The 23,631-nt window shown below is 34.3% G+C and overlaps 1 protein-coding gene across 3 annotated transcripts in view; it reads right to left on the bottom strand.

The window, feature by feature from the left end:
- The window catches only part of Parg (poly(ADP-ribose) glycohydrolase), a 109,712-nt gene extending 86,097 nt beyond the window's left edge, over window positions 1–23,615 (bottom strand). Inside the window, exons 1-7 of one of the 3 annotated variants that reach the window (XM_005339057.5) lie at window positions 23,107–23,615; window positions 15,992–16,058; window positions 14,321–15,304; window positions 13,312–13,495; window positions 9,975–10,097; window positions 9,766–9,849; window positions 5,123–5,197 (exon numbers count right to left, since the gene is read on the bottom strand). In XM_005339057.5, the coding sequence (XP_005339114.2) occupies window positions 5,123–5,197; window positions 9,766–9,849; window positions 9,975–10,097; window positions 13,312–13,495; window positions 14,321–15,304; window positions 15,992–16,058; window positions 23,107–23,326 (1,737 nt within the window). In that variant the 5' untranslated portion in view covers window positions 23,327–23,615. Of the gene's footprint in view, window positions 1–5,122; window positions 5,198–9,765; window positions 9,850–9,974; window positions 10,098–13,311; window positions 13,496–14,320; window positions 15,305–15,991; window positions 16,059–20,858; window positions 21,027–23,106 lie in introns of those variants that run through there. The other 2 variants (XM_013364663.4, XM_078042427.1) reach the window with 2 other exon arrangements.
- Window positions 23,616–23,631: the final 16 nt, after the last annotated feature.

Genomic DNA, 23,631 nt, shown 5'->3' with positions numbered 1-23,631 from the left:
CAGCAACTAATAAACTAATCCTAAAATTCATATCAAAATGCAAAATACTCAAAACAATTTCCAAAAAGAACAAAGAGGACACAGGCTTCGTGATTTTACAACTTACTACAAAACTACAGTAATCAAGAGAGAGTGGTATTGACATACAAAAGATATATAGATCAGGGGAATAAAGTTGAAAGAACAAAATAAAGTTTCACATTGTTGTCAACTGGGCTTTGAAAAGGGTGCATAGACAACTCAATAGGGATAGCAAAGTCTTCTCAAATGGTGCTGGAAAAGCTAAATTCCACAAGCAAAATAATGAAACTGGACCCTTACTTTCTATCACATGAGAAAATTAACTTGAAATGGATATTCACATGGAAAATAATAAAACTGGATCCCTAATTCACAGTGTGAGAACAGAAAGTCCAGTGACCCATATTCAAGTGGTCCATATTCAAGTATTTGGCTTTAAAAGTAAAATTACTGGGGATGTAAGAAAGAAAAGAGCCAAAGGGGAAATAAAACAGTGATTACCAGCAGCTTATACCCAAGTATGTCATATTCACAGTCCCTTGGTAAAGGAGGTGAGAAAAAGGGGCCAGCCTAACCAAAAGTGAGAAATTGTGTAAGGGCTAAGATAAACTCACCCCCAAAAGACCTTCCCACCACAAGAGAACAGAGGGAGATAGAAACAACTAAAAGTACATTTCTTTAAATAACCCAATAGAGACAATAAAACCTGGGCAATGTTTCGGAATATTAGTACTCAGCCAATGAGGATCCAAGAGAGAGACCTTAAAGCACTACCCACTAGCAGATAAAATGCTGATTGTAACTGCTCTGGGTCTGCCTGCTCCACAGATACCAGATCTTGCAAGAATGTCAATAAAAAGCCCCTTTTTCTCTGTAACTTGTGTGTCTATTCCATTCTTTGGGTTTGAGCAGATGAGAATATCTCTAACACCATATACAAAAATGAATACAAAAAGGTTAACAGAATTAAAGCAGAAGAAACTTAACAGTAAATCCTTATGATCTGTATTGGTTTCTTAGATATGGCACCAAAATCAGAAGCAACAAAATAAAGATTAATTAGTCTTCATCCAAATTAAAAACTTTTATGCTTCAAAGAATACCATCAAGAAAATGGAGGGGCTGGGGATGTGGCTCAAGCGGTAGCACGCTCGCCTGGCATGCATGCGGCCTGGGTTCGATCCTCAGCACCACTTACAAACAAAGACGTTGTGTCTGCCGAAAACTAAAAAATAAATATTAAAAATTCTCTTCTCAAAAAAAAAAAAAAGAAAAGAAAATGGAAAGACAGCCCACAAAATAAGATAAAATATTTGCAAAGCATAGATCAGACAAGGTACTTGCATCTAGAATATTACAGAATGCTTAAAACTCCACAATAAGAACATAAAGGATTTAAATATATTTCTCCAAAATGGCCATTAGGCACCTGAACAGATAACCAACATTAGTCATTATAGAAATGCAAATCAGAACCACAATGAGATACCATTATACCCAATTCAAATGGCTAAAATAAAAGACACACAAAAAGAAGTGATGATAAAGATGTGAAGACGGGGCTGGTGTGGTGGCTCAGTGGTACAGTGCTCGCCTAGCATGCATGAGGCACTGGGTTCTATCCTCAGCACCACATAAAAACAAACTGATGTAGCCACCTAAAAACTAAAGATACATATATAAATAAATATTTTTTAAAAAAAGATGTGAAGAAATTAGAACCATTATATAATGCTAATGGAATTATAAAATGATGTAGCCACTTCAAAAAGCAGTTTGTCAGTTCCCCAATATATTAAAAAGTTACTATATACCCCAGTAATTCTACTCCTGGGTATATATTTAGGAAAAATGAGAACTTATGGCCACATAAAAACCTTTTCACAAATATTCAGAGCATTACTACTGATAATAGACAAAACAGCAAACAATCCAAATATCTATCAACTGATAAATGTATAAACAATGTTTAATATATCTATACAATGGAATATTATTCAGCAAAAAAGCATAAAGTACTGACATGTAGTACAATATAGATGATTGTTGAAAATGTTATACTAAGTGAAAGAAGCTAGTACAAATAACATGCTACTTACATAATAAACATATTTTTTTAAATATCTCTCCTTTACACACTTTTCTAAACCTAATTATATTTCCCTCTATAAAATATTCTACCTACACTCCACAAAAGGTTACAAGATTTAATGTAATAATACATTCATTTTGATATACACATGTCCTCAATAATATCTCCTTTCTTTTAAAGCAGCTGAAGAATTTTAAGTCTATATACTGAAAATTACAGTATATAGAAGATAAGCCTAGGAGAAAAATTATCTCAAACTTTTAATGCAAGTTAAATGTTAAACTTGAGTTTGAAAAGTAATGTCATTTAAATCAGAAAATTCTCATATTATACTGACATCACTATATCTGCTAAAAAATTATTTTATTCTAACCAAAACTTGTTTTTCAAAGCAAAGAAAGTAAAATTTCCCATTTTTAATATTATTCTCTGTTCTCCATCAATGGTTCTCCAAATATGCTCCTTAAACCCAAAATATCAGCCTTAAAAGTGCAAAGTCTAAGTTCCCAACTCAGACCTAATCAATCAGAAACTTGGGGAGAAGAGTGGACAATAAACTATGCTTTAATAAACCCTCCAAGAGTTAGATACATAATAATCTGAGAGCCATGGCAGTGCATTATGCTGCCTTACAAGGACTTTGTGGAGATGATTTAAGCACTCTGGAAAAAAAAAAGGCTGTTAGTGTTATTCCTACTTTGTCAACTGCATTTTCACATTTCCAAACTCTTCCAAATTAACAGGAGGCATTAACTAGGAGGATTCACAATAATCTTATTGTGTGATTCCTGACAATGTAGTTAACCAACCACTTTGATTTGGATTACCACCACGAATCCTCTAGGGGACAGACAGAAATTCAGGCAGGGAGTAAGGACAGAAATCAGAAACATATCAATTTGAATTGATTCTTCTAATATTCTCCTGACTTTGATAACCCTTAAAATCAGTATGATAATCTGATCTGCTAAAATAAGATCAATAATTATTTATCTCCATAATCTTTATTATTTATCTCCACTTGCTAAATAAATGTAAGGCATTATACCAGGTGCTGTAGTAGACACAAAATTTGTTAAGTTCCAGCTTCTGCTCCATGAAACTTTTAACTCACTAGATTATGTCAACACTTCACAAATAACAAGGCAAAGAGAAGGACTGCCATAAGATAAACTTAGACATCTACCTTAGAAATTCAAAGATAAACGGTATCTCATCTCTTAGAGAAGAGAGGCAGAAAAATGGGAGGTTAGGGAGGCAGAATTCAAAAAGAAAGGTGAAAAAGAGGGGTATAGCCATCCTTTTATCACAGAGGAAATGAGGCAGCAGGTAGTGGTACAGACTGCAGAGAAAAATCACACCATGATGCATGCAGTAATGAAAGAACATTAATTGGGTCAAACTGCCCCACCAGGAACAAACTATGTCACATTGGCCTAACAAGTCCATCTCTAAATCACAACTACTCATTTGTGAAATAGGAATAATAACAAGTATCTTAATTACTTCAAAGATATTTAACTGAAAATGAGCCAGGGAGGGAAAGGTGCCAACAGAAAGAAATAATAAAGGCCATGTTCAAACTTCAATAATTATTATCTATTAGGTAATCAAAATTGTGGAACATTAAAAACATTTCAATTCAAAACATTTCCATTTCAAAAATCACAGTTTCTATTAGTAAGTAAAGTATAAATAACTTAAATGATTCAAAACAACATGAGGAGAAGAATCAAATTGAATATAATTTTGTTAACAGATTATACATAAAAACATCTTTTCTTGGGAGGGGCACTTAATTAATTAGCAAAAATATACAGTCATTGTTTGGTAAGTAGTAGTTTGGCAATTTCTTCTGAAGTTCAAAATACACTTACCAACAACTTATAAACCATCCTCTTGGGCATTTATCCCAAAGAAACAAAATTCTATGTTCATGTAAAAACAATACACAAAAATTCATACAATCTTTAGTTGAAATAGTAAAAAACTAGAAACAACACAAATGTTTTACCACATAATACAATTCAGTAATAAAAAGAAAATAATTATAGATTCATACAAATAAACCCCAAGGGAATTAGGCTGAGAAAAGGCTAAACACTGTAATCCTTTTGGAATAAAAAAATTAGAGACGGAAAACAAATTATTGGCTACTAGGAGTTAGGAAGAAATAAATGTAGCTATAAAGGAGAAGCACTAGTGAGTATGTGGTATTGAAATGGTTCTTCTGTAACTTGACTGTGGTGGTAGTTACATGAAGCCTCAGTAATGTGGGATATAATTACACATACAAACACAAATGACTACAATGAAATTAAAATAAATTCTTATGTCAGTTTCCTAGTACTGATATAGTTATGCAACACTGGGACAGGTGGGGTAAAGGGTGATAGGACACCCCTGAACATTTCTTTGCAACTTCTTGTGAATCTATGATTATTTCAAAATAAAATGTTAAAAAAGGTAAACTGCCATTTTTTCAAAACAGATTATGCCCATTTAACCAGCATTGGTACAAAAGTGGTATTCTTACCCATTACTGATGGCATAGTAAGTTGCAACAATTCCCTGTAGAAAATGATTTTACAACACATATACACAACTATAAATGCTGTGTCCTTTTACCTAGCCATCTAACTTCTGGGAATCATCTAAAGAACTATTATCAAAATGGGAAAACACACACACATTCAGAATGTTATTATAGTGTAATTAGACGCAACCTAGATGTTTTAATAGGCATAATTTTATCAAAACTTGGTCATGGATTATGTATCCATTGATAATACTTATAATGGTATGACAATATAACAGAAAATATGAGAATAAATCAAAATTCAAAATTAACACCTAATTACATCTTCCTAAAGCATGGATTTAAAACACAGGAAACTTCTAAGAATAAATAAGATAATTTTGTTAGTATGAAAGAATCACAGGTATATTTCTCAAACCTTCTTATAGAGTTACAGTATTTCATAGCTAAAGAAATAAGCATACTTTTACCTTATCCCAGAAATCAACCAAAGCTGTAAAGTCCCATTTCTTAGAATATGCCACATTGTATTTCAGAATAGCATCCTATGGAAAAAAAAAACAGAAACAAAACCTCAAGATATAGCCACATGATTTACCTATGAATAGCCTGTCTCTTACGAATTACTTCCAGTAAATTTCTTAATGCCAGACAAGCTTCCTCTTACTATCAGTTTACTCCAGAGAAGTAGTTATGGACAAACAGAATGTATACTGATTTATTATTAACAAGAAAATGATATTATAAAGGTTAGGCAATAGGGGAAAGACATAACTACCCTAAAGCATTCATTCTAAATGGGGATAATATACTCCAAGTGGACAAAAATTGGATCTTGGGGGATAAAAATTAACTTAGAAATTGCAACAATTCATGAACTTTATATATGTATATATGTGTGTGTATACGCGTGCATACACACACACACAAAGCATATGTGCAATATTAAAATTTTATATTGGTGGGAGATTAGGGAAAAATGTTTAAAAGGGCTTCTGGAATAGAGGACAATAATGAAAAAGACTGTGAAACCCCATCTTAAAGTATGAAGTGGTCCTTTTTGCTTCACTAACAGCTTTTAAAGGCTATATATGAGTGATTATCTTCCCCTAGCAGTTCATACAAATTACATATTTTCAGAGAATGAAAAATCAAAACATTATGCCATCTACTGGTGTAACTTTTAACTGTCTGAATAAACAATACTATCCAGGTGGTTTCCAGAGTCAGGTATGCATAATTCATTAGTTGTGCTGAAAGAACTTTCATTCTTTTCAATATCTATTTTGATTATTTTATAATACATAACATTAGTAAAGTTATAAATGAGTACAATTTATAAATAACTATATTGGTAATACAAACTCAAAATACTTTTATTGAAGAAATACACAAGTCTGAAAATTATTACTATAAACCTTTGAGATTTCCTTATCAATAAAGAAATTTTTAAAAATTAATGCTCTGCCAAAGAGCTTCTTAAACAACATTTCATGGCATACAATCACCAAACATCTAAGTTAAAAAGCACAAAATGTATATTATTTATTTGGAATCAAGGGATATACAAGTTCCTTCAGGAAAAAAAGAAATTGTCCATAAATAACATGGCAAGAAAAAGCTTTTATTTTTCTCACAAATTATAAAATAAAAATTTCTGTTAAGAATTCTTCAAAATTTAAGGAATTTTTTCTAATCATGGATATCTTATTTCAAAACCTCACATAAAGTAATAAATAACAATGTCTATAAACAGATGAATAGGCCAAGTGCTTGGCACACGCCTATAATCCCAGCAGCTCAGGAGGCTGGGACAGAAGGATCACATGTTCCAGACCAACCTCAGCAACTTAGCAAGATTCTGTATAAAAATAAAAAGGGCTGGGAATGTACTCAGTGGATAAGGGCCCCTGGTTTCAATGCCTAGTACTAAAATCAAAAATAAAGAAAAAAAAATCAGATGATTGAGTAAGCAATGCATATACTGGAGCAAACTACTGATATACCGAACTAAATGGGTGAATCTCAAAAACATTCATTCTGAGTAAAAAGAATAGACACTATAGTATACAGGATATGAGACTCCATTCATATAAATTGTACTAATTCATAGTGAAAAGAGTGGTTCGGTAGTTGTCTAAGGACAGTAGAATCGACTATAAGAGGACACGTGGGGGATGATAGAAATGCTTTGCATCTTGATTGTGGTAGGGTTTCCCCCAGTAGATATGTGAAAACTCATTAAAATACATACTTTAAAAGGATACACTTTCTTTTATGCAAATTATTCTTCAAAGTTAGTAAGGAACAATAAATGGAACTTGCACTCCTAATTCCTTAATGGCATAATATAATTAGCATAAATCCCTTAGACACTTATCGCTCAGTATCTGCAGGGGATTGGTACAAGCCCCCTTGAAAATATCAAAATCTGAGTATGCTCAGACAAGTCTCCTTAAATAAGATGGCATAGCATTTGCATATAATCTACACATCCTCCCATTCTTTAAATCATCTTTAAATTATTTACAGTTGCTAATCCAGCCAAGTGTGTTGGTGCACGCCTGTAATCCCAGCAACCTGGGAAGCTAAAGTAGGAGGACTGAAAGTTCAAGGCCAGCCTCAGCAAGTTAGTGAGATCCTATCTCAAAATCAAAAATAAAACATGGGGAATGAAGCTCAGAAGTAAAGTGCCTGGTGGCCAATCCACAGTGCCAAAAGGAAAAAAAAAAAAAAATTTTAGTTGCCAATTCAAGTAAATGCTATGCAAACATTGTTATATTGTACTGTATAGGGAATAATGAGAAGAAAAAAGTCTGTGCATGTTTAGTTACAGCCATAATTTTTTTTCCAAATGTTTTCAAACTACTATTGGTAAATCCCAAGGTAAGGAATCTGTTCCAGAGAGATAAATGTATTTTTACTTTTAGTTCAGGTTTCAACTCTCAAAAGTAGTCAGTCCATCATGAAGTTTCCTGTCATTAGAAAAACAGGATGCTACTCTGTATCAAATATTGAGGGAATTTGAAGAAGTGCTTTTTGTTCAAACTGTCAGACACGTTATTTATACATTATCACTTGTGAGGACATTATTCTTTTTTAAACTTTGAACCTCTCTGATCCCCCTAAATCTAATATCATATGATATATAATCAACAAAAAGATCATTATACTCAATCAGAAGAATTTAATATTTTCCCTTCCTCTCTCATAGCATTCTTCAGCAAAGTAAATAATTACCAAATCAGATGGCAGAAAATCTTGATGAATTATGCTGCTAAATCTACCATAAAATAATCAAAAAAAAAAAAGGGAAACTGACATTAAAGTAATCACCCCTTCCTAAAATAATCATGGCAGAATAAGAAACTGCTGGAGAACACTATCATTACTCTGTTGATGTTTGAATAAAAAATCTGAAAATTCTAAAAATATAGCCCACTTTCTAAAGTGGGCTAAAGCTATAAGAACCTACCACAGAAATGGAATCTGGTTTCTTTTCTTTTTTAGTGGTACTGAAATCAAATTCAGGGTTTGTACATGCTAGGCAAGTACTCTATCACTGACCTATATCCCCCCCCCGCCCCCCCGCCCCAAATGGAGTCTGGATAGTATTCTTGGGTGGCCTGCTTCTGCATTTTTGAGTTTATAATTTTGGTTTTGAAGACAAAGGCCAAATGACAACATTCTGTAGAATAGAAGACTAGTACTTTAAACAGATAAAAATAGAAGAAAGATTAAGCCATGCTAGAATACATCATAGTACAGGTATATCAAATTCTAAAGAATAAGGTTCAAAGCAGTCACTACATATTTGCAAGCGGATACGCTACATAAAAATATCATCTTTGCATCCACCAGCATCCAACTGTTTATAGTTGTAAGAGAAGAAATAAATACAAAATAAAGAATTTTTTCTTTATACAGTATTTTAAAAAATTTCTTAGCATACTATTTTGAAGTTTGGATCAGTGGTTTAAAAATATCTATGCAAAAAAAGGAATGTTAAGTATAAATTGTTTTCACTGTGATCATCAAATTAATATATCTGCAAAAGCACTATAAGCAGGGGGAATTTATACTTATTTTTATGTTTATACATATATAATTAACATTACACTAAAATTAATTAACATTAAATTAAAATTACGTCAACTATGGCATACCTTGATAATTTTTTTCATTTACAAAGAGTTAAACTAAAAGGACTTCATTACAAGATTAAGGAAACACTTCATAAAATTGAAAAATCTTTTAAATTTTCAAAATACATTATTGTACAACATCAATGTGTTTCATGAGGAAAAAAAAGATAAACCTAAAAGTTACAGAAATCTATGGAAAATTAAAAAATAACTTGCAAATATAGGTGGAATATTCTATAAAACCAGAGAAACTGTCTATAGCAAATTAGGCATCAGAAAGAAAATAAAACCATTTTTATGAAGTATAGAAAATTCTGTCACTGTTTGTATTTATAAAATGCTATAAAAGCTCTATAGACACAGTGTTTTCTCAAAAAATATATACACTTATGCATATTTTAAATATTACAAAAACAATCTAACGGTTGCCTTTATGGTTTTAAATGAAGTACAAAAAAATTATTGTCAATATATAAAATTAATAAATAAATTATTAAACTGCTAGCAGCTATATTAAGAGCAATAAAAAATAGAATACTTAATGTATACTTTAATCACTAGCAAAATCAGCTTCCCTTTAGGCAAATATTGCTGAAGTCATAATTCTTTCCTGATTTCTTTTTAAAGACATTTCAGAAACATTAAAACAAAAAAGAGAAGCTTATACTGAAGGAAATTGGACAGGGTATCAAGAAACAGAGGTCTGATTCCTGGTTCACGAAATTATTCTGTGTGGCTCCAGGCAAGTCATTTACAACTCTCAATTCCTTAGCTCATTTCCTAGTGATGGAGTGGAAACCAAGAATGTCTCGAAGGAGCCTTCCTTAGTTCTGGGAAGCAAACACTTTGTTTAAAATGAATACTGTTACCTGAGCCTATTATGATCATAAAACATCTTTAAGAGAGGAAACAGAAGACTCATCTCTAAGAGCTATAAATAAGAAACAAAAATGGCAAAAAGAATATACCTTTAGGTTTTGGGGTCTTGTGAATTTGTTGAGAAGTGCAGTCTGAATGAGCTCCCACCGGCTCCCTGCAGTTCGCTCACCATTCTTTTAGGAAAAAGAATAACAAGATCAAACTATTCCAAGTTATTTTGCATTACAGAATCAGAAGTCAAACAAGTTAAGTATCAAAACATGTTTCAGGGACTAAAATAATCTTCACTTTTTCTTACCTCATCTTCTACAGGGTACAAATTTTGTTCAGAACAAGGCATTTTAACATGCTTATTATCCCACAAATCTTTATAATGTGTTGGAAAAGGTTTGGGAACTTCTCCTGCTCGTAAAAGATCTACCTGAAATAGAGGGTAAATAGGAAAATTTTAAGAGTATAAACTCTAAGTATTTCTTCTATAAAATAATCCACAGAAAGAAGCTAAAGTAAATGCACTGTAAATACATAGACTGGTTCCCAGGCAAGAAACCTCAGAAGTTCTCTTCAGCTGTTGTCACTCCTCTCCTCTTATCAGCTTCCAAGAGACCATGTCCTGTATCTCCATCCCATCTAGGTGCTAAGCCCTCATCATTCTTTGCCTGAATTGCTGCCTAAAGCCTCCACACTCTCTCCCTAAATCCAAGTGTCCCAGACACACTCATTCCTCCATAAAACCCTTATCCCCACTTTGGAACAACATTATCTTTTGAAAGTATTCCCAGTTTTCTAATTCATTTTGGATAAGTCAGATTTTTTAAACATAGCAAATTCAAGTGCATGTCTATATATATGCCTATGTACATACCAATATCTCTTTTCTCTTTTTAATACCAGAAATACCAATTATCTCCTCCAGACATTTTTTTAATCTGGTTAAACCCTTATTCTCACCTTTATAGCTGGGCTCAATTTTAATTTTTCATTACCAAATCTTTAGAAACTCTTTAAAAGGCAGTTCATTTCCTCATTTTATTAGATCATAATCATGCTAGGAAAAAGTGGAAGAAAAGATAGTTCCAGCTATAGTCTGGATCTGGAGTGTCCCCCTAGTGGCCCATGTACTAAATGCTTATTCCAAGCCCACGCTATTTGCAAGTAATGGAAGGAACCATTTCCTAGTGAAAGGAAGTTAAGTCCCTGGGGGGGCGGGGGAAACGACTGTCCTTGAATAGGATTTTGGAATCCTGGCCTCTTCCCTCTTACCTTCTGCTTCCAGGAAGCATAAGGTGAACAGACCCTCTACCATGTACTCCCACTTTAACATACCATGACACCAAAGGACCATAGTGTAATGGGGCCAAGTAACCACAGACCAAAACTTCTAACACTATGACCAAAATAATCCTTTCCTCATTATAAGTTGATCAACCAATATAATTCTCAAATAAGGAACAGCTTATAGAAAGGAAGACTGTCAAACAAGCAGCTTCATAAAAACATATGCAATTTAAGAGAAATAAATTTGTAAGCCATCGACATAGGTGATCATTAAAGCCACAAGGGTAGATGAGACCACCTAGGAAGAAGAGGACATATGAAAATGCCCAGAGGAATTCTAATAGCACTGACTGGTCATATATAGAAGATAAAACAAGAAGTAACCTAAGAACTGGCTAAGACGGTAGAAAGAACACTGGGATTACACCATGTCATAGAAGCTTAAGGATGAGAATATTCCAGGAAGCAGAAAAATTTAACTCAGTCAAATGTGACTGAGTTATTAATTTTTCTGAAAGTACTTTTCACCCTCATAAGGTACCAATGGTGATTTTGTCAAGTTTTTCCCCCTCATTTGAGGAAACAGAATAGGTACTACTTCAGCTTTAAACAAAAGAAAACATATATATATAGATAGATAGATAGATAGATAGTGAATGTTCATACTCATACACAAAAGTATATGTTTATAGATATTTAAGCACAAGTATTACATCCTTGCAATTTCAAATCACCATATATCTAAAGCTAATTAGCTTCATCAAATTCTGTAACTATTAACATATGCCACTTTAGAAATGTAACTAAGAACTATGTATTAAAGAACTAAGTTTTTTTGTTCTTGTCCTTTTTCTTGGGGCGGGGGATTGGCTTATTTCACTTAGCATGATACTCTCCAGCAGAAATGGTTTTAACAACAACAACAACAACAACGAAAAAAAAAAAAACAAAAACATTGCAATGACAATCGCAAGTAAGGGACAGACAAGGCACAACAGGAATTCAGAAGGGACAGAGTGACTTCCAGTTTGAGGGTATTCTGCCTCACTGTATTAACCATTGTTCTTGATAATATTCCACACTTCCTTGATTTTCCATTAAAAAACTATTTTGTATATATGTATAACATATGCATATATAATATGTACATTGCCATATTCAGAATAATGAATCTAGAAGAAAACACAAATTTTAAGCTCTGGCAATAGGACTAAGAGATACCAGATCTTTACACAGTAATTTTTTTTTTTTTTTTTTTTTTTTTTTTTTTTAGAGAGAGTGAGAGAGAGTGAGAGAAAGGGAGAATTCTTTTTTTTAATGTTTATTTTTATTAGTATTTGGCAGACACAACATCTTTGTTTGTATGTGGTGCTGAGGATCGAACCCGGGCCACACGCATGCTAGGCAAGCGCACTACCGCTTGAGCCACATCCCCAGCCCTACACAGTAATTTTCAACAAAGCAAACTAAATGTCATATACACTTTTTGGGGGGTGGTAGTCCCTGTGAAATCTACAAAGACTGACTAAAAATCAGATGAATATTTAAAACTATTCAATGAGAGATAGAAACCTTCTAAAACTGAATTATTTGTAATGGTTACAGAATTCACTAACTAAATATCACCAAACTGCACATTTAAAATGAGTCAAATTCATACACCTCATTAAATTTTTTAAAAACCCACAGAAAGTATGAAAGAAGTTAAGTAGGAGCTAGGGTAAGCAGCAAATGAGGTATGACTGCTTAACAGATACAGGGTTTCTGTTTTGAAAATGAAAAAGTTCTGGAAATAGGCAGTAGTGATGGTTGTGTGACACTTTAAATGTACTTAATGTCACTGAATTGTACACTTAAAAATGATTAAAATGCTAAGTTTTATGTTATGTAGGTCTTACCATAATTGTTACAAAAGTGAAATTGGCTTTAGAGATGTTAAGTTTAGTACCTGTGAGACATGTATAGAAGAGCCTAAACCTTATGAGGAAAAAACTGGAGAATGTACTCAACTATGTACAATTTTGAATTTTGGGGTCTAACCTGGTAACTAAAATGTAGTGTTAATAAATACAAAAAGAAAAAAAAGAACTTTCATAAAAACCCTGAAAATTTCAATTTCATCATTAAAAATTCAAATTCATCATTAGCTGACTATTCATGATTCATTTGGCTGATTTGTGAAGTGCCCTATTATTAAGTAAGCTACCATTTATCTCTTCATTCTGTAGACTTCTCAGTATTTCATATTTGCAAAAAAAAGAGAACTCTCTATGCCTTGGTCTGTTTTACATTAATAAATATCACAATAAATCAGAACTTCCAGTCCTCTCTCCTCGTGGGTAAGAGGTGATACTCACCCGAATAGTTACAGTATGATTGGCAGATGGCCTCAAGAGAGGTAGCCGAATTCCACACTGAGGCATCCTTCTCATCTCCTCAATAGGAGTTCCAAGCCACTTCTTATCTGGAGAAAGGTGAGGTGGAACGTATTTAAGGATCTTCCTTTCTGTTCTCTGATGTTTGACTTCACACTGTTCTTTTCTAGGGACAAGACAAACGTATGCAGCCACAAATTATTTATTGTTCCCCTGAATACAAAAGTACAAAATTTTAGCCAGAATGTTATTGTTTAAAGTGCATTAACCTTGCTCTAGCACTTCAGTTTGTTTTACACTTGCAAGGCAACAGAAAACCTTATAAAGCTTATATTAAAATTCCTTCCTCAGACAGATAAATCATCTTCTAAAAACAGAAATGAGCCATGGTTCATAGTATTAGCCACTTCTCATCTTTACACAGTAATTTTCAACAAAGCGAACTTAATGTCATATGCTAGAAAATTGAGATCATATAAAATCATTGGGCAGATTTTAAAATTCAATATGGAATAGTGACAAAAATATAAGCTTTATAATCAGACATGCATGGAATTAAATCCCACTACCACCACTCAGATTACATGATTTCAGTGACTTTTCTAATGCAAATCAGGTTTCTCATTTACAAAGTGAGTACAATAATTTCTGCCTGTCAGAACATTAGAGAAAGTATAATATATAATGGCCTAGAAAAATGGCTAACAGTCACCACTATCAATCTAATATTTTCATGTTCTAATAATTCCCATATATTCCATAAAGAAATTCATGAAAATAAAAATCTGACTGCCAACATTTATTATATCTTATTTTCTATTTCTTGCCATTTTAAAATTTAGAGTCTAGGATTAAATTTAGCATGAATATTTAATAAGAAACACAACCATTACTTTATTCTACTATAAATCTTGACTTTGTTAAACTCCCTTATGAAATTTTAAAACATATACTATTAGAAAGATGCTCCTTATGGGGAAAAAAGAATTACCTTCTATCTTCTGCTTTAGGCATTCTCATAAAATGATCAGTGATTTTAGAATCCTTTTTTCCATGCTGCTTGGAATTTTTGCATTCTACATTAAGGCTAGAAGTATTTCCAGGTGGCCTGGTATTTAAATCACTCATCCCAGTGCGATTCTCTCCTCCTTCAAATTGAAAATGTAATCTAATTTCACCTCCCTTATTAGAGTGCCGTTTCCTAAGTTCACTGTCAGCTTCTCTTGCTTGGAACCTTGAAGGTTTATTTGTTGTTTGGGAGGAACTACCATCTTCTTGTTCATCAAAACCTGGACTTGTCTCTTCATCTGCTTCTGAGTCTTGACAACTATTTTTGGAATTATCTACATCCATCGGTGACTCCGGTTCGCTCTCCTTCTCAAATGGAGAATTTCCTAGGCTACTTTCTTTTCTACTCAACTCGCTGTCATTTTTGGGTCCAGTTCCAACATCTTCAGAGCCGACATCTGACAATGGGCTCTCTGGTACCACATCTATCTCCTCCTGCTGACAACCTGCTGAGTCTTCTACAGGATGGCAAGTCTTGCTACACTTCTGGTGGTTTCTGGCATCTCTGGCCTGCTCATCTTCTAAAATCTGTTTTGCATTTGCAAGCTTTGCAGGTGTCAGAAATTGTTGATTATCTCTATCTTCTTCACTATCTGTGTCACTGTGATCATCAGTTTGGGGTGACTGATTGATGTTAGCATTACTATACTGCTCTGGTACCAGAGTCACTGTTGAAGGTTCACTTCCCAAAAGCTGCTCTGTGTGTTTCCCTTCATTTTGCCACTTAACCAGAGTTGCAGTCTGATGTTGGTTCAAATATTGAGTGCTTTTTTCAATGGGTGATTTATCATGACTTAGCTGAGAAACATTTTCTAATTTTTCCACATTATGTTGGTAAAAGTTATCTTTTTGTATAGAACTCATCATGGATTCTATCCTTGTATTGTTATTTTCTTTACTACACAAACTGTAAGAGAACAGAAAGAACTAAATTGAATTTATGATACAAAAAGTTTCCTAACCAACCACATCCCTACAATGTCATATCCATAAGTATATTTGTGAATACATGAACACACAGCATGTTCTTTCATTACTGTTTGTACATGTGCCTATAATTCCCTTCCCCAGCTGTGTGCTTGACAAACACCTATCCTTTCTTCAAATCATAAACTTCACTCACCTTCTTATGTAGTTGTCCCTCAAGGCTTAAGCATAAAGCTGATTCTTTTTTTATTTCTTCTCTATATTAACCACCACTCATATCTTTTCTTGCTCATACATTTACTGTGGCATTTCTCACATGAGTCAGCATTACATGTTTTTGTGTCTGTAACTACCATTACAAAATAAGTATTTTAAAGGAAGGGACTAAGGGCTGGGGTTGTAGCTCAGCAGAGCACTTGCCTCACATATGTGAAACACTGGGTTCAATTCTTAGCAACACAAATAAATAAATGAATAAAATAAAGGTCCACCAACAAAAATATTTTTTAATAAATAAATAAAGTAAGTAAGGGACTATTCCTTTTTTGGGTTGTATTGTAGGTGAATAAAAAATGTTATCATAAATAAGAGAAATAAGAGAAAATATGAAGCATGATAAAACCCCACACTATATAATTCATTTCTCCATATAAGCATGTCTCTATACCTTTCTGATTCAGCTGTCTTGATTCCTTTAGCGTCCATCCAACTGGTAATAGTCTTTTGTTTGAAAACTTTAAGAAAGAAAAAAAAAGTACAAAATTAATGTACAGCTATAACTTCCTTCAAATAGAAAAAATATACAGCCTATTATATTTATAAAACATATATTTTTAAAAATATACATATGGCATTTTTTTAGGTTCTATGAGCTAAACAAAGATCTTCTTTCACCCTCAAGTATTAAGAGAGAAGTTATGGACAAACATACTAATATTAACGGCAAAGGATAGAAAGTGACTGGCCCCAAAAAGAGTTGGTATGGCTCAATGTGTAAGAATATAGGCTCTGGAATCAGAAAATCTGGATTCAGATGCTGATTCTCCCACTGTTTTCCTGTGCAATCTTGTGAAGGACAATTTCTCTTTGTCTCAAATTGGCTATAAAACATACTAGCAGTGTTTTTCATGGTGTTAATGTGAGGTTTAAATAAACTAATAATAATCTATGTAAAGCGATTAGGTGCCACTCAGTATATGCCCAGTAAACGTTAGTTCTAAATTATCATTTTTATTATTAATACTTCTTTTGGTACTAGGGATTAAACATAGGAGTGTTTTAACACTGAGCCACATCTTCAGTCCTCTTTATTTTTTATTTGGAGACACAGACTCACTAAGGTTGCTAAGGCTGGCCTTAAACTTGCAATCCTCCTGTCTGTCTCCAAGTAGTTGGAATTATAGGTGTATACCATCATGCCTGGCAATTATCTTTATTATTTAAAATGGTTTTAATTAAGAAGCTATTTCCAGGAAAAAGACTACAGCAAGAAATAGGAGTAAGTAGGATAATTGTTAATCTCTGGAAAGAGCTAATACTTAAATTCTGCCTTTAAGAAAAAGCATGAATTCACAAAAAGTAAAAAATCATAAGCAAAGGCACCAATGGCAGGAAAAAAAAAAAAAAACAACACACAATAGAGTCGAAAAGTCAGCTAAGACAGTATCACCGAAGACCATACTCACAAAGAGAAGTATAAGAAAGTGCTAAAAGTCACACTGTGATTCCAAAATTCAAATCTAAGAAGCTCACAGCCAGCCTGAAGGACAAATACGCAGGCAAAAAGGCAGAGCCTACTGACAAAAAACAGTGAGAAAGTTCCTGGTGTAGGTCAGTAGTTCTCAAATCAGGAGGCTAGCAATAAATGGATCCAAGGGCCACATCCTACTAAACCTACTGAATCAGAATCTGTATATGAGTATGATGGAGGCTGAGGGGAATCTGTAATTGTTTCAAAAAGTGATTTTGATGATCAACTAGACTGAAGAATTAGTGGCCAAGGAGCAAAACAAATCTCAGTAAGAGTGGTAAAATGTAGGAGAATCATTACAGACTTCATAATGTGAGAGAAATTAAATGTGGCACTAAACTCTAAGCTTGAAAGGATTGAAAGATTGTGACAGCATTAAGTAGAAATGTGGATTATAAAATAATTGAGATTGGGGGGAAATATGATTAGGTCAATTCTGCACATACTAAATTTGAGGTACCAAGGAGATAACTTGATAGAAATGACCAGAAATCAATAGCTATTGATCAGATCAAGTACAAGAGATGCAATATCAATCAAAACAAGTAATATTTTATATAATCATTAGAAATAAGTGTGCTTATGGGAGTTCATAACCCACTTGAATCTAATATATGAAATATGATATGTCAAGAGCTTTGTAATGTTTTGAACAACCAATTAAAAAAAAAGAAATAAGTGTGCTTTCAAAATTTAACATACTATACATGGATTAAATGTATATAACATTTTAGTATAAAAAAATAAAACCTGAAGTATTCTCAACCACTTTCTAAACTGCACCTTAAATCAGACTCTTTCTTATTTTCATACATCTTCTCAAACACCATATAATATGAGCAAAACAGATGCAGGCTCAAATAACAAATATCACTGTTTATCACTGAGATAATGGCATAAGTTAAATACATTTGAGACTTAGGAAAAAATTCAAATTCAAATATTCTAATGTCATACAATTTATACCTGCCATGAAAGTATCTGAGTACCATATTATACTTCCTACAAAATACTAATAGTTCAACTAGTAACAAATCATTATTTTTTAGTTTTATCATAAAAGTAATTATATGCAGTTAATATTCCTTGTTAAATACCACTACTTCGGTGATTTTATTTTGAATTTCTGCAGCATATTAAGCTTCAAAGAAAAATTAATTTTAGTAAGCAGAGTTAAGAGGATGATCCAGCCAGGCCCATTGGTACATGCCTTTTATCCCAGCAACTCAGGAGGCTAAAGCAGGAGGATTGCAAGTTCTAGGCCAGCCTCAGCAACTTAGTAAGATGCTCCCAAAAATAAATAAATAAAAAATAAAAAGGACTGGGATGTAGCTCGGTGGTAGAGCATCCGAGTTCGACCCTCAATCCAAAAAAAGGAATTTGATTCTGAGACTTTTTCTACAGTTCTCTCTTTTCTATTGAATTTCACTTTACAGGTTAAGCATCCCTGATCTGAAAATACAAAATGCTCTGAAATCTGAAACTTTCTGAGCATCAAGCACTGATTTTAGAGAATTTCAGATTTTGGATTTTGGATTAGGGGTGCTCAATCGCTAACCTCTATACAAATATTTTAAAATCTGAAAAACTCAAATCTGAACACTCCTGGTCCCAAGCATTTCAGATAAGGGACACTCAACCTATACCAAACACAGCAAGTACAGTTCAGAAAATCCTCAAATTGCAAACCAGCAGTGTACAAAGCATTCATTTTTGAGTCAGGTTAGGGTTTAAAAAACTTTTTTTCCATAAATGTTACGGTTAAATATAAGGACTCATTGGCTAGGCTCCTCCACTACACATGGAGCCAGCACTGTACTGATAAGTCTACAGAACCTAAAGACTGCAAACTTTATTTCATGAAAAACCATGAGTTGTATACCAGTGAAGTTGAGAAAGAGAGCGAGGGCTCTCTCCTGTAGCCCTAACAAGGAGAATGTGTTTTCTTCTCTAGCTAGGGCTTCTGATTATGATTCCTGAAGTCTGAGAAAAGGATGAAGAAGGAAAGGCAAGAGATGAGGAATCAATATTTCTTGTTAACATTCCTCAGTCCTTGTTTGGTATCCAGAGAAAGGGCTTCCCTACTTTCTTTCCCATACCACCACTTTTGGCTTCCAAAGGTTTCTTTTCCAACATATCACAAGACTGTTTCAAAGCTCTCTCTCTCTTACTTCTGAAGTAAACATAAAATGATGATTCTCCAAATTCTGGGAAATTTCTTTCATTTAACTAGAAATAATCACAGCAACAAAAATAAATAAGGAAAAATTACATAATATAAAATCAATCCTGGACTGAGACCTTTGTTCAGTCACTAGCATCACTATGCCAAGTTTTTTTCAGCTTCAAATTGAATTAACAACAACTACTTCCAAGGGTTATGTGAATCATTAAGATTACAAAAATTAGAGAAAATATTAAATGTCCAGCCTCACAACACAGATACACAAGAAATATATTTATTCTTAACACTTCTATTCAATCTTTTTTTTTTACTGAGATCAGTAGTTCTCCAACTTTATTATGAATTTGCACCATTCACATTTACTCTCATCAGTAACATCAATCAGTAACAAGTGTATTTCAATGACATTATTCAATAAGCACCTATAGATAGAAGCAAAAGGTACAAAATGCATTAAAATTCAGCTGCATTTCAAAGGAACACCCCACTTCCACAAAGTTTCCCATAGCAATGCAAGTACATAAATCACCCCCCAGAATGTGAACAGCAAGCTAACTTCTCTGCCTAAATATAGATTATCTGATTTCAATCAATATTAAGACATATCCAGGAAGAAAAATAATACTAAATATTAATTTTTCTACTCCACCTACTCCTTCTAGTATAAATAACTATGTACCAACTTCCTAAAAGAACCCTAAAATCCAAATGACATAAACTTAGAATTTCAATAATCTGTTAATTGGTGTTCTGTATATAGAAAACATCACACATGTGAAGAATTAATATGATTCTTCTTTTATAAAAACTCAAGATCCAAACAATAAAAAATGACTACCTTGGAGGATCAAAGTCAGCCTCAATAACTAGAAATGCACTAAGCAACTCGGTGAGACCCTGTTTCTAAATAAAATATAACAAAGGGCTGGGGATGTGGCTCAGTGGTCAAGTGCCCCTGAGTTCAATCCCTAGTACAAAAAAACAAATTAAAAAATGCATATATGAATGACTGCTCCAACTCCTACCAACAACTAATTCCTCCTTACCACGCAAATAAAGTTGACAGGACCACAAATTACCCAGTCACACAAGTCAAATATATTACCTGTTGTTCACCATCAGTTCTCCCTCCTCCATACCAAGTTCTCTGATATCTATATGCTAAATTTTAAGTCCATTCCTTCAATATGTTACTCATCGGGTGACTGTTATGTGTCTCCAACAACTTGTCTCCCTATTTACAGTCTTGACTTTCTCTAATCCAGTGTTTTATAAACTACAAAAAGGTAGCATATTTTAATGAAATACAAGAATGTATCATAAATAGTGAGGGTATTATTTTATGAAATTTTTTTTTCAGTTATAAATACAGCATATGTACCAGTTTATATGTATATTACTGTGTGCCAAATAATTTTATACTGTGTGGGTTGTAGTAAAAAAAAAAGTCCAAAAGCCATTGTTTATATCACCTTTTCTAAAATATTAACAAAATGTCATTTCTCTGCTTAAAAGCTTATTCACAGACTCCCACTAACCACAGAATCAAGTTTAAATTCCTTAACATGGTACTCAAGTTTGAGTACTCAACAATCTCACCTGACAATGCTGTTATCCTTTAGAGTGTGCCGTTTCCTTTGCCTACATATTTTCTCTCCCCTTCATTTATATAGATAATCCTGCTCATCCTTCAGGACTTAAATCTGCTCCCCATTGCCTCCAAGTCCTAAGACACCAAGTGTACAGAAAACTGTCTGACCTTTGCCCAGCCTCTTAAAACTGTTGACTACTGCATTCTTTTTGAAACACTCTCTTCTTTGCATGACACTACAAGCTTGGTTTTCCTCCTACTTCTGTGACCATTTTTTTTTTCAGTCTTCCCTTAAAATGTTGGTGTTCCTAAGTGTTCTGTCCTTATTCACCTTTACATTTTCTATATATTTAAATGATATCTAAACGATTCACATAAGCTTCCATAGCCCTCTTTATTCCAAGAACTCTCAATTTCTCCACCACACATGTACTACTTCTGAGGAATATAAGTATCCCATTCTCTCCTGAATTCATCTACTTCTCCTTCTTTGCCGCCCATATCCAAGTGTAAGGCTAAAATATCTTCCCCCTAGAACACCTTAACTCTCTGGGCCTCCACTTGTGTTTCCAACCATTTTTTGTTTTCCACAAGAACTATAGGGACCATTCAACAAACAATTCTAATCAAAGTACCTCGCCCCAGTGAAAATTCTGTAATAGCTCCTCATTGTCATTAAACTTCAAAATCTTTAGTAGTGTTTACTACATCCCAGTAAAGTATGATCTGATTTTCTCCAACTTGCTGCACCCCTTCTCTCACTACTCTCCCATTAACTCTCCACACTAGTTGCACTCCTGAAACACCTCCTTATTACCTCTTCATCTAGGAAACTGTATACAATTGTTAGTCTTCAAAGTAAGCATAGTGTCTTCTGGAGGACTGTTTTTGAGCCCATAAACAAGGTTAAGTACACCTGCCTTCTACCAAAACAATCTGTCCCTCACATATCAAAATATTCACTACCTTTTGTTATATGTATTATCTTGTCTATTGTCTATCTCTCCTGACAGATTTTAGGGTATGAAAGCAGAGAACAAGTTCCTTGTGTTCAACACTATGCCAGAGACAAGCACAACAGTAGCTAAGACTAGGGACTGGGGTTATAGCTCAGTGGTAGAGAGCTTACCTAGCATGCATGTTAGGCACAAGGTTTGATCCTCAGAATCACATAAAAATAAATAAATAAAATGAAGATACTGTGTCCATCAACAACTAAAAAAAAAATATTTTTAAAAAAGTAATTGAAATTTTAAAAAAATTCAGTAGATGCCAAATTCTTATTCAAGGATTTTAAACTATTGAGTAAAAATTACATTTTTACATTATAAGCTTTTTTTAAAGCAATTACAGACATCTGAAAAGATGTGGCTGCATATAAGGACCTAGTGAAAAAACAAGTTAAAGCCAGTAATAATTCATTTAGCTAGTGAATCATAATGCCATAGAAACAACTATAAAATTAAGCTGTTTATTCTTGAGTTTTTTCCTCTCCTTGAAAAGAAGCAAAAAAACAGAAAATTAACTTTACAAAATAAATATTACAGCTTTTTGCATTTACAGAATTAGTTGCTGTTTAAAATAAATATAACTATCAGGGCCATATCAAAGTGTGTAATTGACTTATTTTCTTTATATTTGTTGTTATTAACTTTTGAATTATACTTGTCTTTCTAAACCCATACATTCCAATAAGATACTCCGTCGCCAATTAAAATTCTGCATTGTTTAATACATTTTTGGTAGCAAATGAGAGCAACTCAATTTGGACTGGCTAAGTAAATTGTAAAGTTAATTATGAATATATAAGTACATAAATAAAGCTGAGCCACAGGATCAACTAGGAAAAAAAAAGTAACTGAGACTAAAAAATCTGGACCCTGGGTCCCAGAATCCGAAGGAGGGAAGTTGCAACAGCTTTTTTTTTTTTTTTCCATCTACAGGCTGAAGCGTCCTACTGCTACTCAATTAGATGCCAATAAAGGCAATTCCTCCATCAAATCTGAGAAAAGAAAACAGGGGGTCTCTGGCCATTTTCCGCCCTGTAACTGTCCATCAAGATTTCTCACAACAAGAGGATCCAGGAAAAATGCGGCCCCCGCCTCCTCCACTGGTGGCATTGGTAGTTGAGCAAGCGAAGCTCGGAGTGATGCATATAAGACCAGGTTAGAGTGACAGGAGCCCCGGGTCCTCGGACTCAAAACAGAGAAGGTTTGGACCGAGGCAAAGGACAAAGATTTTTATTTCCCCACGTACCAAGCGAGGTGGCGCCGCCTCTGTGCGGTCCCGCCCGCCCAGGGACGCAGCCTGGAGAGGACGGTGGGACCCTGAACTGTACAGGAGCGTCCTTGGGGTCGAGAACGCGCCTTTGCCTGCCGGGGAAGCTCCGGGAATCCAAGGCAGCCGGTGGAGAAGTTGTAGCGGCGCCCCAGCGGGGTCGCTTGGTGCAGGGCTCACAGCCGGGGCCCGCACTCATGCTTGGGACCCACAGCGCACAGTCCCCGGGCCGGCCCGGGAGGAGACCTCATTCACTAACCCTGAGAGGGACGGACTGCGCCTCCTTCTCGGCGCCTCCCCGCACCATTCCCTCTCTGCCGCTGCCTGCTTCTGCAGTTGCTGGTTCGCCGTCGTTGGAGTCAAGCCCTATTGCAAAAGCTTGCCTTCCTTCTTTCCGCAGGTCTCTCAGCCTCAGATCGCTCTGCTTGGATTCCGACTCCGTTCACTTTCCCACCACCGGAAGTCTGCCGTCAGGTGCTCCCGATTTCCGGGGTGTACACAGCC

The sequence above is a fragment of the Ictidomys tridecemlineatus genome, chromosome 1 (assembly GCF_052094955.1).
Source record: "Ictidomys tridecemlineatus isolate mIctTri1 chromosome 1, mIctTri1.hap1, whole genome shotgun sequence".
Classification (NCBI taxonomy): Eukaryota; Metazoa; Chordata; class Mammalia; order Rodentia; family Sciuridae; genus Ictidomys; species Ictidomys tridecemlineatus.
Note: the sequence above shows the minus strand (reverse complement) of the source record. Positions and strands in the feature narration are given on the sequence as shown.